This window comes from Vigna umbellata, chromosome 2 (genome assembly GCF_029865625.1).
Source record: "Vigna umbellata cultivar VRB3 chromosome 2, Vumbellata_1.0, whole genome shotgun sequence".
Taxonomy (NCBI): domain Eukaryota; kingdom Viridiplantae; phylum Streptophyta; class Magnoliopsida; order Fabales; family Fabaceae; genus Vigna; species Vigna umbellata.
This window is the reverse complement of record NC_142166.1, coordinates 52,505,823-52,522,889: the sequence shown is the minus strand read 5'-3', so window position 1 is coordinate 52,522,889 and position 17,067 is coordinate 52,505,823. Positions and strand designations below refer to the sequence as shown.

At 31.6% G+C, this 17,067-nt stretch overlaps 3 protein-coding genes across 7 annotated transcripts; all 3 read right to left on the bottom strand.

Moving 5' to 3' along the window:
* Positions 1–928: 928 nt before the first annotated feature.
* On the bottom strand, positions 929–6,570 carry LOC124837300 (5'-methylthioadenosine nucleosidase-like). 4 transcript variants are annotated; one of them, XM_088107491.1, is made up of 9 exons: positions 6,436–6,570; positions 6,281–6,344; positions 5,714–5,805; positions 4,961–5,067; positions 4,215–4,289; positions 2,634–2,708; positions 1,920–2,003; positions 1,437–1,529; positions 929–1,250 (listed from the first exon to the last, which is right to left on the bottom strand). In XM_088107491.1, the coding sequence occupies exons 1-9, from the start codon at positions 6,491–6,493 to the stop codon at positions 1,053–1,055; spliced, it is 846 nt and encodes a 281-aa protein (XP_087963617.1). In that variant the 5' UTR covers positions 6,494–6,570; the 3' UTR covers positions 929–1,052. The 4 variants fall into 4 exon arrangements, with proteins under 4 accessions (XP_087963617.1, XP_087963618.1, XP_047168583.1 ...); XM_088107492.1 differs by having other exon boundaries at positions 6,419–6,559; XM_088107493.1 differs by having other exon boundaries at positions 1,144–1,282.
* Positions 6,571–8,638: 2,068 nt separating this feature from the next.
* LOC124837303 (COBRA-like protein 2) lies at positions 8,639–11,008 on the bottom strand. The gene is made up of 5 exons (XM_047312632.2): positions 10,635–11,008; positions 9,905–10,358; positions 9,473–9,632; positions 9,131–9,390; positions 8,639–9,029 (listed from the first exon to the last, which is right to left on the bottom strand). Exons 2-5 carry the CDS (start codon positions 10,257–10,259, stop codon positions 8,734–8,736), a joined length of 1,071 nt encoding a protein of 356 aa, XP_047168588.1. The 5' UTR covers positions 10,260–10,358; positions 10,635–11,008; the 3' UTR covers positions 8,639–8,733.
* A 1,695-nt stretch (positions 11,009–12,703) lies between these two features.
* Positions 12,704–16,611, bottom strand: LOC124837307 (uncharacterized). 2 transcript variants are annotated; one of them, XM_047312635.2, is made up of 5 exons: positions 16,001–16,611; positions 14,125–14,421; positions 13,748–13,963; positions 13,528–13,656; positions 12,704–13,095 (listed from the first exon to the last, which is right to left on the bottom strand). In XM_047312635.2, exons 1-5 carry the CDS (start codon positions 16,256–16,258, stop codon positions 12,877–12,879), a joined length of 1,119 nt encoding a protein of 372 aa, XP_047168591.1. In that variant the 5' UTR covers positions 16,259–16,611; the 3' UTR covers positions 12,704–12,876. The 2 variants fall into 2 exon arrangements, with proteins under 2 accessions (XP_047168591.1, XP_087963616.1); XM_088107490.1 differs by lacking the exon at positions 16,001–16,611 and adding an exon at positions 14,528–15,894.
* Between the last annotated feature and the right edge of the window lie 456 nt (positions 16,612–17,067).

The window sequence follows — 17,067 nt, the reverse complement described above, 5'->3', positions numbered from 1 at the left end:
TATATTGTTAACTAATAAAAAAATAATTTTTTTGAGTTCCAAAGTATTGTTGCCCAATTAATATAATAACTAATTAAAAAATAATTATTGTGCGTTCCAAAGTAGTTTTATCCAATTAATATAATTACCATTTCATATATAATATATAATAGATATAACAGGTATGTGTGTTTGTGGATAAACTTTTATTTTATTGAATTTCAGAAGAAGGAAAATTGAAATTAACTTTTCCATAAACTAAAAATAGTTTATTCATAAATTAATGTGTATAAGTTCTTATATAATTTAAGTAATTTTTTATTTATTTTAAATCAATGTTAGTTTATATTTTTTTCACAAATTTTGATGAAGAATATTTTTCTTCTATAGCATATTTTTTTAATTATAATAACTCTCTTGAAGGATTGGTATTAATTTATTATAATGTAATCGATATATAGAATTTATAAATTTTAATTTTAATTATATACATTGTAACACATAAAATACCAGTATAATATATTTACAAGTATTATATTTCATTATGATATTTAAAGTGAAGGATGTTATGTAAATCATCCAAAACTTTAGGCCAAGTTGATATTAGTAGGATTAATTCTAGAAAAAAGAATTTATTTTACAAATATCACTAAAGTTCGTTATTCCCTGATTTTGGATAAATATAATCATATCCTGCAATTTAAACCTAAATAGTAAATAAGTTTTTGAATAATTTCGATTTTGTTGGGCTTGATCAGAGCTCCATTAAATATAACTTTACTTTTGTTTGTCATGAAGCAATGATTATTCTCTATATAGTTTGTTATTTTTCCCAAACTTGGTTCGTGTACATGTTTGCTGTGAATGCCACAAATTTTGACTGAGAACTTGTACAGCCAGCAAGGCCAGAATAGTACGAAAGAGAGAAAGGAGGAAGGTTTGCAATATCTTCAGTTTATACTGGGTTTAATTTTTCTTAAGTTTCAAACAAATTCCAAATCAATAATGATAGTGTTCTAGCTGGAGCCTACCATAATTGAATATACAAGGACTTGGAAGGTGAAATTTGCTTGTCAAAGTTCAGATACGGATTTTCCATTAATAAATTTAACAACTTGTTCAACAGCAGGGTCAAGTGCATCAGCTACTGCTGCCAAATTCTCCAGGAATTCTTCTACAATCGGTTTGTCACCATCAACGATATTAGTTACAGCTTTTACAAAAATTGCAGGAACTTTCAGAAGGTCAGCAACATAAGCAATAGCTGCTCCCTGGAAGAAAATGTTGAAACTGGGAGTTAAGCCTATATTACACGGTTGAAAGATCAGAACAATTACTAGTTAGTTATTCAGTCCTCTGATACTTAAATGGGGATTTATTTAATGACACATGTTATTTGTGGATATGTGGATTCGTGTAATTCCCAATAGATGAGTGGAATGTCCCAATCAGTTTACCTCCATATCTATAACTGTGGCATCATTTGCCTTGATTAATGATTCATCCTGCAGTGCCATGTCTAGAGAGTCACCAGTAGACAATCTACCCACCTGAAAATATGCGCAAATGTCGTTTAAAGTTCAAGTTTTACATAAGTAATAAAACAACTATAGAATTGGGCAACAAATACATAGTGAAGCAAATCAAGGCACATGTTCATGTACTTGATCTTCAACTGTAAAATGGATTATGAAACATATCCATGCTCCAGAGTATGATATTCATCTGGTGTGAAGACTACTATTATTATATAGGTTAAAGCTGTTTATTCACTTGCAAGATAAATGCAAAGGCAGCAATGCATTTGTAACCTCATCTTACACTAATGGTAATAAAGGAAAAACCGGATCCATTCAAACTATGCCAAGATTGCACCACCTTGCCTCAAGAAGAAACATAAACATAAAGTATAAACAGCAAGAGATAAATGTATTAATGACCTGAACAAAGTAAAGGCCAACAACTTGGAAGATGCTAGACAATTTTTTTTGCATTGGCATAAAATGGTTTGCTTTCTTCGTTCCCTGATTGCATATTAGACTGACTGAAAATGAATTAAACATGTAAATCTTCAATTTATCAGCATAGATGGAAGCAAATAAAAAAAAATGGATTAGACAGTTTTTGGCACATGACGAGTGTTAGCAAATCACTCATTAATATACATCTTCTAACACACTCTTATGGGGCTTGAAACTTATTGTGATTTTTGTGATTTCCAATTAATTTTAGTCAACAAAAAAAGTGTATTCAAAATAATGTATAGAAGAATGCATTCCTAACATTTCTCTTACGCAGATTATTATATGTTGGCTTCAAAATTAGTCCTTGATTGTCTAATCATACGCATATTATTATCAGTAAGAATCTAATCCAAAATGAACTCCAAAGTGTCAAGCCAAGACAATCATAAAAATAGGAAGATAACTTTTGTGCTCGAATGCACAAACTTCACAAGATGGCATTTGCATCTCTTCAATCCAGGTAATCTGGTTAACAGATGGCAAATGATTCAGATGACAATATTTTGTGATATCGAGGGATTTGGGTTGGAAATATGAATTTTGAATAAGATTAGCTGTTAATTTTGTGTTTTGATTATGGAGAGTTTTGTTTTCAGCAGAAGCGTATACATTTTATCAAATATTACTCACCTTTAGATTCAGCTCCTTTGTAAGGTTCGGTGTATCAAAGGCTTTACGTAAACCAACTCCATACAGATCAAAACCCTGCAAGACATTTCATGTCTATATATATTAATGTTTACAGAAAAAACTTCTTACTCACTACATTGTGAGCACGGAGCAGCTTTGTTCTTGTTCACCCCTCAACCCCAGAAAGGGTTATTAAAATATAAACCTGTACATCTATTTAGCATTCATCTCACAAATGAAATATCTCAACAGAAGCTTTAAAATTTAAAGTCCACTAGTATCGACCAATAATTATTGAAATAAGTAACTCTAAGTCTCTAGCCAAACTGTTGTTCATAAGATTCCTAACCGACAATTGAAAACTTTAAGAGAAAAATAGTACGTAATCCTCTTGATTACCTAACACACTATAAGCCTTTAAAACCTAACTTGACATAATTTGGTATATAGTAATTGCACAAATGATATCGATAGGTCAGCTATCATACTTATTATTAAGAAGTGAGTTTAAGCCTAAATTGTCTTTACGAAACCAACTTGTAATATTGTCTCTATTTATACTATAGCGTAAACACAAACGTTATCACGCCTGTGTGTCCGCATCTTTTAAATATTTGTATTGTATTTTAAGTTAATAATATATGTGAATTGATTAAGTTAATATATAAGAGAAAAATAATGAGAGTAGTAATAAATAACTTAATATTAGTGGTAGAAATTACAATATAATAAAGAAACAAAATAGAAAAAAGAGAAACATGTAACAGTTTTATACAAAATATTTCAAAATAGCGATTACTTCTAAAAAATCAATTAACAATTATATTTTAAAAAAAATCATTTAATAATTATATTATAAAGTGTAAAATGGAAATAAAACTTGTGTACACAAAAAAGATATATCCTCTTTATATATAGATATAGATACTGTAATTTGATCTTATCTTTAGTAGACGTAGGATTTTCAACACACATCTTTCCAATCAAGGCATGTACAACTCATATAACTGATGAAATATTTGTGAGTGGTAAGAAGTGAATAACACCATAGGTTCTACAAACTTCACTAGGATAGGATCTAGTGTCCTATTAGAAAGCCAGTTTAAGTCTAACTGAACCTTACCAAATTAGCTTGTAAGGTGGTGATTGTCTCTACTTAAATCTTGGAAATTGATCTTATTTCTAATCGATGATGTAAGATTTTCAACCGTTACTCAAATTTTTCTTTGTGATCAATGGGTAAAATAAAGCATAAGAGGTATATCATGCTGAAATCATTTAACTATAATTCTTTTTCCTAGTTTAAATAATATTATTGGAAATAAAGAAGAAATACAAGTTAGAACAGAGACAAGCATCCCACATAGATAGAACAAAACCAAAACAAGAGAAAGGATGTATTTTCTTAACCCTTCACACCTTCTCCCCCAACACATACGTAGTACCAAAACACTAACATCACCATAGATTATTCCATTAATTGCTTTCTTAAATAAAAACTTGACACAGCCAACTGCACTTCCAAACAGAGAAGAGTGTAAAAAACAACAATCGAGAACTATCAAGAGGAATTACACTTACAGGTATTGGGATTCTTCTGTCATGAAAAGCACAATCTGATATAATAAAAATATCCCCAATACTAGCTCCTTTGGCCTGAAAGCATTCAACAATAAACACTATTTAAAAAAATATGTTCATGTGCACACACATGCATATAGCTGAATCATAATAATGTTAACAACTGGTATAATCATCATAAGATTTTGATTTACTGAGAGTTAATATTTGAATCATGTACACCAATGGGGTGGGAAGTACAACAACTGCACATGCTGGTAGAAAATAAGTCTGTCATCAACATGCCACAGTCATATTGTCCATCCACACAGTCATAAATTTTAGCAATCAATTTCTTGATTACAGAACAATTTATACATAAAATTGTGAGACATAGAATCAATGACCATTTACAAATAATGCATTAGATTAATTGATTTTTACCATAAAACACTTATGTTATAAGTTTATTCATCACAAAAAAGATATAGAAAAATATATGAAACAGTATTTAACATAGATTACAGGGTCATATTCAAAACAATTACATCAACTTCGCCACCGGTGTGGATAAAGAAGGAAAAACATTGTACCACATCTTACGATAAACTATTGCAAAAATGAATAGGTCAATAATTTCACAGATAGAGGATCAAAACAAGCTAACCCAGGAAGAGATGCAAAAAATGTAACATGGAGATTTGGGAGTTCAAAACTAGTAATCCGACTAGTCTAACACTATTGCCATGAGAGAAGACAGTGCCAACCTTGAAGCCACCAGTAGTGCCTGCATTGATGATCAAGTCCGGTTGTAATGCTTGAATAGCAGCATATGTTACAAGAGCAGATGGTATTGTGCCTATGCTATCAACCCCTGAAAGTAATGGATCAAGACTCGTCAAATCAAAGTAGCAGGCAAAACAAAATTGCCACTTTCTCTCTTTATGTAGATGGGGTCATGTTATAGTTGTTCTAAGAAACTACCACCCATGTAACACAATGAGGAAACAAAGAAAGTCTAATCTAGACAAAACTCCGCAGAAACCCTGTTATTCTTTTTTCTATTGTTTGGTCATGGTTTTGATTGGAACAGAAACTCGTTCATTCTCCCAAGCTTATCACTTTACTCAATACAGCATTAACCTAATTAACAACGGTGACCCATCACAAATTTTGCCCATACTTAGAAGAACATGAATCTCTTATAATTGGAGTTTAAACCTAATTAATTCTTACAGACCTAATAAAACTGTGGGCTCTCTAACAGATGATTTCGTGCCTGAAGTGTGAAGTTTGTAGGACTCACTATACTTAATAACGGTCCAATAGCTAATGATAAGATAAATTTAAACAGCTGTTAAAATAGATTCTTATACAATGTTAGAATTTATATTTAAACATACCTTGGTTACAAAATCATAAAATAAAAATAGTGACAATTTAATTATATCAACGATCAAAGTAGAATCTCCAACAGAATCGGATAGGAAATTAACTAGTGATAATTTTAAACATCTTACCTGTAGCTGGATCTTTTCCAGGCCAAATCAAGTTTATACTAAGATCCTTGTATGTCCCAAGATAACGGACCCAAGGAACCCTTTCTGGAAACCTGCACCATTGTGAGTTGAAATACACTTCAATCATGTGTAAATACATGAAAAGCAAAGGTCCCCTTTGCTTCAATCTCCTCAGTAAAAAAACAAATAGATAACTAATTAAAAAAACTACACCATGGAAATTCTAAGATCTGTAAGCAGCATAGCATCAATGCTCTATTTCTTTTACGCTGAAGGTTGACCAAAATAAAATAAAAAATAAAAAATAAAATAAAACTTGTGTGATAAACTACTAAGAAAGAGATAGCAAAAGAGTGAATTTTCCTTGAAATTCTAATCATTAATCAAGTTAGTTTTAAAATTAATAAAACTAATAAAATAATCCTTAAAATTATAAATTGACAATTTATTTAATAAAAACAGATTACTAACACTGCTATGACTAAACTAATAATATTTTAACAAGTAATTATTATATAATTAATACTAGTTATTGTGTAAACAGAGAGAGAAGAGAGAGATACTGACGAGGAGTGAGGGTGGTGAGTGAGCCGGAATCTGTTGACGATGGGAAGTGCTTCCGTCTCCATAGCTGTTGTTCATTCCATTGAATACATCATTAACATTAACACCATCAAAACAAAAACACTACAAAGCATAACATACAGCGGCGTGTAAGTTACCAACGACGATGACGATGTTTGATAAGGGTCGGATATGAGGTTTGGGTTCACCGGCCATGCCTTCTTCCTCTGTTTCTTTTGCTGCTGATTCTTAGTCCTATTATCGCGCTATTACACTATTTTCTATCACCGGCCAATTGCTATTTTATATATAATATATATATATATATATATATATATATATATATATATATATATATATATATATATATATATATATATATATATATATATATATATACATTTAATCAACTTTTTATTAAACGATTTTTTTATTAAGTGTTTAAAATGTTTTTTTTTGTTTAGATACTTTACTATTTTATTATCAATATTTTTATTTTGTGTACTTTAATTCACATGTAATAACTATTTCATTTTCAAAGTAAATGTTGTTTTTTATATATTAATTGGATATGAAAATTTTGTTTGACGTTCGTCTATGTAGGAAAGAGGTATGCTTATACCGTCCTTGTGTTTGTCCATCTAATATTCCAAATATTAACTATTTTCTTTACAAAAAAAGTAAAATTTTCTAAAAAAAACACATGATAATATTAACTATTCCATGTCAAAATATATTAATTTTTTTCTTCAATATCAAATGTTAAGAAATAAAAAATAGCTATGTATAAAATAAAAATAATAAATAATAATTAGATAAAAATTAAATAATTATAAAAAATAATCAGATATATATATATATATATATCTTAAAAATAAGTTACGAAAAAAAAAACCAATTAAAAGTTAATATTAATTTTTTATATTATCTAATAAATTAAATATGTTTGAATAATTTAAAATAAAAATGAGTACCAGATAAATACGAGAACGAGACGAATATATATACATTCAATCAATAAATTTTTTGACATTATAAATAAAATCAATTATGTTCAATAATCTCGACAAAAAATAAGATAAAATTATAAATGACTTTAAACTTAATATACACTTATTTGCTAAAGTTAAAATCAACTTAAATTCCTATTTTTCAATTCGTACGACCAACATATTTGCTCAATCATATTAGTAGTACATTTTTATTCTTCAATTGATTCCAATAAATAGAATGTAAAATATTCACATTTAAAAAAAAATACAAAATTTACTATAGACAAAATAATAACTTATTATATTAAAAAATGTATAGGCACATTTTAATTCATTTGCCATTTTCTTCTCTCTTGTCCGATTGTAAAATAGATGACGATTCAATCGAGAACCTTAATTAAAAAAAAGTTTAGTTAGAAGTTTAAATAAATAAATAATGAATAAGTTAGTTTGAATATGTTTATAAACATTTTTTTAAAAGATAATTTCACATTTCTTCTACTTTAAAACCATATTTCTTCCGAATAATTGAGTCTTATAATTTTAATTTTAGTTTTTGTCCTTAATTTATCATACAACATACTAACTATAGTATATGTGTTAGAAACCGAGGTATTTTACATCTTATAATAGAAGTTCAAAAGATAGGAGTAATTGTAGTGTTAGGAACGCTACTTTTTTTTTTTAATATTATGTATCAGTTAAAGAGTATAAATATTTAGAAAATATGAAATCATGAATTCAAAGCTGGATAAATAATAATTGGGTGATAACATTCGATGGAGAAATTTCATTTACCTTCCATAAATTTATACTGAATAACATTTCCTACAATTTAAATTAAATATTTAATCGTATAGGTTTTTAACAAAATAATATTTATTATAATTCTTAAATATTTTTATAAGCGATATTCATTTCTCCCTATTTTTAATAATACGATATACTTATTTTCTTTATTTTATGAATATAATATCTATTCTTATAGAATATATTCTTTAAATTTTATATTTTAAAATTTTATAATTCTTTATTTAAGCTTTAATCAATATAATATTTTTAAATAAAATAAAGAAGCTATTATTATTTTTATTAAAAAATGTAAGAGATAAACGTTATTTATTAATATAAGTAGTATTTAAAAGCTAAATATGGTGTTAGTTTTATTTTATTATAAAAAAAATAAAGAAGTGACTGTCTAGAGACGAAATATGAATGTGATTTAATAGATATTCATATATATACAGATATGACATCTACATTTAACTTATTTATAAATAGATATTAAATTATTTATTATTTATTTATTTTTGAATATTTATTTAAAATGTCCACTTATTTCTGGTAATATATGGTAAGGGAGTTTTCCAATTTTTGGTCCCCATGGACTTACTATTTTCAGTCTGATATAAATGTATGTAAAGAAAAAACAAAACATTCTGAAGAAATGAGGTATGTTAAAATCTAAAGGAGTAATAGGGGAAGAAACAAAAGGATAAACAAGAGAGTAAAACCACAATAAGTAGGGGCAAGAGTAGAGCTACGATTTGGCAGCATGGGAAAACTGTCAGGTAAAGGCATTTCGCAGTTGTCACCGTTGAAATATATTCTTCTAGGAAATGCCCATCCATTACTTATTGTGAAAGAATTTGGATCTTTATCCAATAGTATTTCTGTTGTCACAATACCCACTTTAGCCTTATCAGAATGCAACAGCTCATTGTTGTAATAATCTATTCCCCAAAACAGGGAAACTCCATCTGCCACACATTTAAGATTTCTTTCAGAAAATGATGATGGGCTACATAAAATCTAATAGTTCAAGTACAAATTTAAGGTATGATCATGATGAAGACAGTACCTTGGATTCCGAGGGTGGGAAGTTTAGTGCTGTTGAAACTGTAGGTTGATGTTTTTTGAGTGAAACCAGGATGTTGGACCAGCAAGTTCCAGTTAGAGTAGTTTTTGTTGTAATTGTAGTTAGAAATTGTAAGCTTCACCCTCCATTGGTTCATATAGTTGTTCTTGAAATGCCAATGGACTCGAACGGGGCACATGTGGTCGGTGCATTCAACAATTTCAATCGTGTTGTCCTCATTGGACCGTGACAAGGAATCAGGCCTGGTTATATGAGCACACAAATGAATAGGGAGAGGGAATGAAAGTAACGGCATCCACAGAAACATGAGCAATAGAAATAAACCTTATGCAAGACGCTGTACTTTTATCTGCTTCTCTGCATCCGCAACTGCAATCTCGGCAAGATGTGACGATGGGGTTGTAAAATGATGAGAGGGAAACACAGCATACCGGTAATGCGTTTGCTAAGAAACTGGAGTATGCACATGTTGACTTCCAAGTTCCTGAAGTGCAAAATTCAAATGTGTGCTAAGGAACTAATCATTTACTGTCATCTAAATTCAAATCACAGATTGTCACACTAGATTGTTGAGTTTTGTAGTCATTAAAAGTCTCTTTACATTTACTGTGCAGGTCTGTTAGGAAATCAAACTCTAAATCTAATCCTTGCTTGATATGATTATGATTATGATTATGTATGATTGTGTGTGACTAAGAAAAGAGCATTTGTTGCAGGAGAATGAGAATATTACATGGCAAAAGAAGATTAACTTACTGAGAACAGGAACTTGTCTTAGTCCCCCAAAATCTGAGGACACTGAGGGATCAGTGTCAAGAAGGGGGCTACAAGTGTAACCAGGACCTGGGGCCATCAATGTAAGATTGTTAGGTGCTTGTCCAAGTGGGTTATCTCCCACGTTGCGCACTTCAAGTTCAAATGAAGAGAATGCATTGAAAGGATCAATAGACCAGGCAGAGAGGAGGCCACCACGGCAACAATGCTCTGACCTGTTGTTCGAGACCTCCGGAGAGAGATCAACTATGATGGGATCATTCTTGCAGGAATGCGGCATCTGAGAGCCGCTGTAAGACGAGCAATTCCCTCTGTCAGTTGCTATGGCACCACTCATTGACCATATCACTTCATTCTTAGCCCATTTCCACCCTAGCTTCCACCCTGGTTTCTCCACATGCCTATATTGATGGTAGTTCTGAAGCGTCACCCTTGCCTGCACAACACATTCCAAGCTCGATTCTAGTTCTGATTTCAACAACAAAACAAGATTCTAATCGTGCGCTTCATTATTTCATATTCTATGCAACAAAACGGTAGAACTTAATCAACTAGTTGGTGTCAGAAAAATAAGCTTCAAATGCTTCTATTCAGTGTAATTTGCTAACCACCGGATATATGGCCTATAGTATAAAGTGGATCGATTGCCAAGTTGATTGGAAATTTTGTATGATATTTCTCAAGTTCCAGGTAACTGTGTAATTGTACTTACCAGATATCCATCATCTGTACGTTGGTAAATGTCAAAAGTTACGGAAATGTTCCCAGTCGAATCCAACGGATCGAAGCAGTCTGCAGAGAATATTGAAAGCTAAGTGAGCAAATCAGAAGAAAAGGCGGCTATAAAGGCAAGAGCATAGCATCATGTAGTGAAAACAGAAGAGAAGCGACAGATAAAGGAGAAGTGCATTGCCTGAAAAAATGAAGAGAGCAAAAAGGACTATCCACTTCAGCGTAGGAACAAGGAGCACCATTTTGTTAGCGTTGAAAATAGGTAGGTTTGGGTGGCTTTATTTAATATGTTGTTTATCAATCTAGAGAAACCCGTTGTGTTGCTTCCTATTATACAGTACTAATATCAAACAAGATGTCATTGGAAATATCAGCTACTTTTTACGACTAGACAAATCCTGAATTTGAACAGCATTACAGACACCATTCATATATTCCACTTAAATACTAAATATGCTAAGCTACACAATAATATTTTGAGCAGATTATAAATAAATCCAACAAAAATACCAAGACTTTGTGAAAGGACCTTTCATCTCTCATGAGACAGCTTTATGTATTGTTTGTTCCTTCCTAGGATGTGCTACCTGTCTTCCTTTAGTACCACATCATGGGAGAAAATCAAGTAAACCTGATCCCTTTAAAGGAATACCTACAATAAAATACTAAAGGGAATTAAACAATGTATATTAAGATAATAGAATTTAAATCTAATTTAACCTCACAAACTCATCCTTTTTCCTTTTTCTTTTTGTCTCCAACTTTTCCACCTGAAAGTGGATGCAAACTTACAGTGAACATTTTCATTCCATGTCTGAGAAGTAGGTAGACCACGAATTTTTGTTTGTCCCTTGTCTTGAGTCTGTGAAGTAATGTTTGTGATGTAATGTTTTACATTTCAAAATAAATATAAAACACGATATATCGAACTTCATTGAATTGCCTTGCTGTGTCGTGAGGCATGGCTTCTTGTCTTTGTTCGTTAGTTGCCGAATGTGTGAAAGGACATATATTTAATGTAAGAAAGGATTGTGATTCGTCTATTTATCTTAACTGATAACTGTATTAGCTCAAGTACTGTCATGAAACCATAGATTTTTACGCATCTACACTATCCATTATCCAATTATGTCCCAACAGCTATGTAATGCTACATCATTACCTAAAATGAGTCAGCACCTTATTTTGACTAAAAATAAATTGAATCAGGTTTACTCACTTCTGTGACTCTTTTTAATTTTTTTAATTATATATAGATGTATATAAATTATTATTTTTACACGTTAAATTATTACATTATAATTAATAATATAATACATAAAAATCAATTTTTTAATTTTAATTTTTATTAAAAAAAAACCGGACTAACCCACTTCGCATCTGACCCACTACTTTGACGGGTCAAACGAAACTAGATTGACAAATTGAAAATTTTAAGTCGGCCCACCAAATTTTGCCATCCCTACCACTTCCTTTCAACAATTACATGCTTTCAACCATCTAATTTTTCAATCTTGCTTTACAAATAATTACCTTTTCACAAGCCAGACTCTATTTTTATCGGCTAAGGTATCAAGTGATAAACCAATTCAAAGATATATATACCGTTTGCTCCAGTTTCTCATAAAAAAAAATTACAAAATGAATACATACATGCTTTTGTGAAGGCATACTTAAGGCATCTTCTTGCCGGCACATTCAAATTTCCACAACCTTTTTGCCTGCTATTGTTGATATACGTAAAAACAACAAAAAGTCCAATAAAAAATAATGCATGCAAATTTTTATGTGATAATAAATTATTGATGAATTTTGGAATATTAATCTATGGGAGTAATACATTACTTTATTTAGAAATATAATTCATATTATTTTTTATTTACAACTATTCCTTAATTCTATTCATCCAATAATCTTTCAACTACTGGTTTGATAGACTACTTTGAAAAATACATGTCATGTTATTATATTAAGTCTCTGTTTATGTTGCCATCAATGGCCAGCAAGACGTTTATCTACATTACAACTGAAGTGATAAACACGCCCGGCAAAGGATAATTGAGAGGTTTCGTTTTTTTTTCATGAAATTCTATCATTTTCATATCCATAAATAATACAGCATACAAAGTGACTCTTAAAAAGAGACTATGCCCAGTAATAATTTGCATCAATGAGAAAAATGATTGAACTTAGTTTCTTTACTGGTGATAAACTTGAGACAACTATGCTGTCTCACCAGAAGATGGCTGCAAGAGTGTAGAAGATGAGCCTAAAGGCTCATGCACGACTGAGTTTGAAGAAACAGATATGGGATTGCCCTCTAACTTCAACATGATACCCCCCAATATTTCAGTTAAACTTTTCTTGAATTCTTCTTCTGTAACCGTGTTTGTGTCATCGGCATTCACCATCTTAAAGGCTTCAACAATAACTTTATCCATCTGTCAAATCAAACACGCCGCTTTTTAATCTTTGGCTCAAGAAAATGCAATGAACATTGATAAGATATCATTCTATGTCATGATATGCTGGCATAACCCAAAAGGAAAAATAAAAACTAGTAGTGGCACTGGTTCATGCCAACTAAAACTTTTGAGCTTCCATTGAGTATAATAAAATAAACTGCAGCAGTGTCAATTTATAAACAAATGTGTCTATCTCTTTAATAACACTACCATTGTAATGACTCATGCCAACATTTCAATAGAAAATGTCTTAATCTATCCTATAATTTCAGCCAAGTTTAGTTCTTCAACAAAACTCACTATCTAGCAGCATACAGAATTCAATAGAGTAAAAGCAACTGCCAAATAGATGAACCCAAAGTAAGTACGAAAGAGGATGATTTTGTCTGCATGCATTTTGGAATATACCTCTTCAATTGCACCAACTGGAGGCAAACCAGCAGATGGAGACACCAGATCCAGTGCCACCCGCAGATTGTCCTTTGATATTTTTCCATTGCGATCTTTTGACAGATTCTCTAAAGCCAAGTTCAATGTCTGCATCATGCGACAGATCGATGAATTTCATGTATGGATGAGTAAATTCAAAGCAAGAAAGATATTGCAATGAATCACAATAGAAATAAACCCTTTCTAGTTCAAACTTGTTGGATAAAAATCTCTTAACGCCTCGTCCATCAAATGTGTTTTCGCTGTGGGCAACAATGACAGGTTTCTCTTTAAGAAAATCAGCCACACTGAATGCCACTCTCTTAAATTCTTCCAAAAATGTCTCCTGAGAAGCAGTTTTGTCCAAAGCAGGCCCAGCTTGAGACAGAGCTGGATCCACAATGTTGTTGAAAACCTTGATGAAAAATTGTAAGTCAGGAGGGTAAGGAAAATAAAGAACTTTGAGACATATCTCTAAATAATCAAGTTTTGATACACAAAGCTTTAGTTTCAAAAACAAGTACTTAATTGTGTTCAAGAAACACCATTCAAGGACAGAGTAGTTGCAGCATCTACCCAAGAATCTGACGTGGGAGGAATTCCATGATCAACAGTGAGTCTCCCAAAAGCTTCAATTACATGGTCACGAAGTGATCCACTAGGGGACTCAATCTGAGAGAAAATGGATGCCATTTCTGCTTCATAACTTGGACCATTCACAAACTCAAGTAGATCTTCCCCTTCCATGCGGAGTATAACAATAGGGTCTCGCTTTAGTCCAGCAGCCATGCCCAAAAGAATGTCTGAGAGAACTTCTTTGAACTCCATCTTGCTTACTTTTTCTTGGTTGCCATGGGTGAACTCATTCAAGACCTATACAAAAGTCAATAGAATTTTCCATTCATGTAGTATTGTTCCATTATTTCTACAAATTAAAGCATGGAAATTTGGGTAGTACATGTAGAAATTGTGAAAGCACCTTGAGGACTTATAATGAAAATGTAGTGACAAATCAAACTCTTCTTCAGATAAAGATAATGAATGCAGATACACATCTTGGTTTACCTATGTGGCACAAAAGTGAATCAATCTCTGGGAACAATTACAGCCCAATGGGTAAATTTTGCTGGGCAGTATATAGTGCTAGCATGATAATAGTACTTCATATTTCATAACAAATAGAAATGAAGGAAAATAAGCAACAGAAAAGCCCACCGGTAAATCCACATTGATTGATATCACGTCATAAGTTTAGAATCATATTGCTTCTTTTCTTTCTTGTACTCTAAATTTTTTCATATTTAGCAAAGTAATTAGGCAAGGTATTTGCTTTTTCCCAAAGCATGCTATTAAAGGAACACCCTTTTTTGTGCACATGTGGAGCATTGGAGCTGGCACTAGCATTTTGAGTTGGGTCCCAGGAGTTCATCATTAACTATAATAACAGATTAACTTTTTGCTACTCCAAATCATAAACTTCAACAATAGATTAACTTTTTGACTCTCTAAAGTCTAGTATAAAATAACAATTTACAGTTCTTCAATAGGAGGGTCTAGGATCAAGTCTGGTTTAACATACAGTTTAACATATATTAGCTGCTACATTGCCAGCTTAACACTGTTTCTTCCACTAGATACGCCACCAGATTCCGCCTCCAGGGAGAAAATTAAAAGCAAAATAGAGTAAGGCAAGTAATTGCAGCAGATAAGGAAGATTTCCACTGGACCTACCAAGGTAACATGGTTCATGGATTATGAAACTTCTGGGGCCAGCTAGAAGTCAATTTTGAGAACTTATTCTAGAAAGCAAGCACCACATTAACAATAATTTTAAGAAATGTCACTGAAGACTTTTTTTATCCCTAGTTCAGACACAGACTGTTTCCTCATCAACATCTGAAGCACTAAACAGGTACATTTCTGAAAAGGAGGCACAGCTACAGATATAAATAAAATTAATAAAGGGAAAACCACAAGACATGGGAACTCAAACAAATTAGATGACGGTAGTGAGTATTTTATTATGGGTGATAAATTAACTACTTTTTCTTAGTCATCATGATAGTATTGTCATGGTCAGAATTATAATAATCTGCACACGAAATACTGCCAAAGTGTAAGCCAATGCAAAAAAGTGAAAAAAAAAGCCAAGCAGCCCCATACAACATCAATCTTGGTAGCAAGTTAGACACTTTGAAGCAACCGATTCGAGTCTTACAACTTGTTTTCTAAGTGGGAATCATAAACAATTGACAGAATTGTTTCATTCATGAGTAATTTCTTTCAGATAAAGACATGTATGAATATTTCCTTTCATGTTTAACCCCCACCCAACATAACACAACAATATTTCCAAGACTCCAGTCCAAGATATTTTCGAAAGAAGACAAAAACCCAAAAAGGAAAAAAAAAAGTAGGGATTATTGGGCAAGAAATAGAAAAAAGAGAAGACCTCATAATAGATGTGATCTGAATCAGGACTAGTGCCTTGAGCAGGCAAACCAAGTCCAGCACCGATGTCAGCAACAGCAGGTTCAAGCTCCTTCATGGAGAGTTTCCCATCTCTGTCCTTATCCAACTCGTCAAACTTATTGTCCACAAAGTTGCTGAAAACTTGTTCATTTCCAACCAACTCCATAATCTTTGAACCATCCACAATCTGTCCCTTCGCACCATTTTTCCGCTTGCTGCTCCCTGACTTACTCGCCATTCTACCCTTCACCTCTAAAGAGAAGTAACACTAATACGGTAACACCCTTTGGCCTGTGACTGGTTTATTAATGAGTTTGAACGCAGTGGAAGAGCAGGAGGAAGGAAAGGAAGAAGGTCATTATTGTATCAGTCAGCAATGGTGTGAAGTGTGAACCCCACACGTGGCTCCCTGGACAAAGTATATACATGTAAATCTTGACCATATATCACATATAAACATGTAAGAGAAAAAGAGCAAACACAACATGTGCTCAAAAAATGTTGGTCCTGTTTGTTTTAGCAATTGGAAAGTTATTTCATCCACCACCAAGCAGACCTGCTTTGTCCCTTTTCCTCCTCTCTCCTAATGAAATTCTTCGTACTTTTAGTTCTTATTTGATGTGATTTTATATATTCTTTCTTCATTTTGTGTGTGTAACTTGAGTCCAATAAATTAATGGTAACCTGAGATACTTTTATATTCATTCCATATATAATATAAGGATAAAATAATTATAAAAAGTAAATTTTTGTATTTTTAAAAATAAAAGTAAAAAATAAAAAATGATATTGTCAAATAAACAGTAAAAAACTTATGGGTGTTAAAATATATTTTTTTATAAATTAATGTGTAAAAAAGGAAATTCACACATTGATAATGTAACAATTTTACACTGCTAATAAATTTAATAATTTTTAAAGTGTTTATTTTAAAAGTTATACTAATGATAAAATAGTTTTTAATAGAAATTGAATGTGTTTAAACTGAAATATTAGTGAGGTAAAATTTCGATTTTCTAGTTAACGAATAATTTGTTGAAAATAACG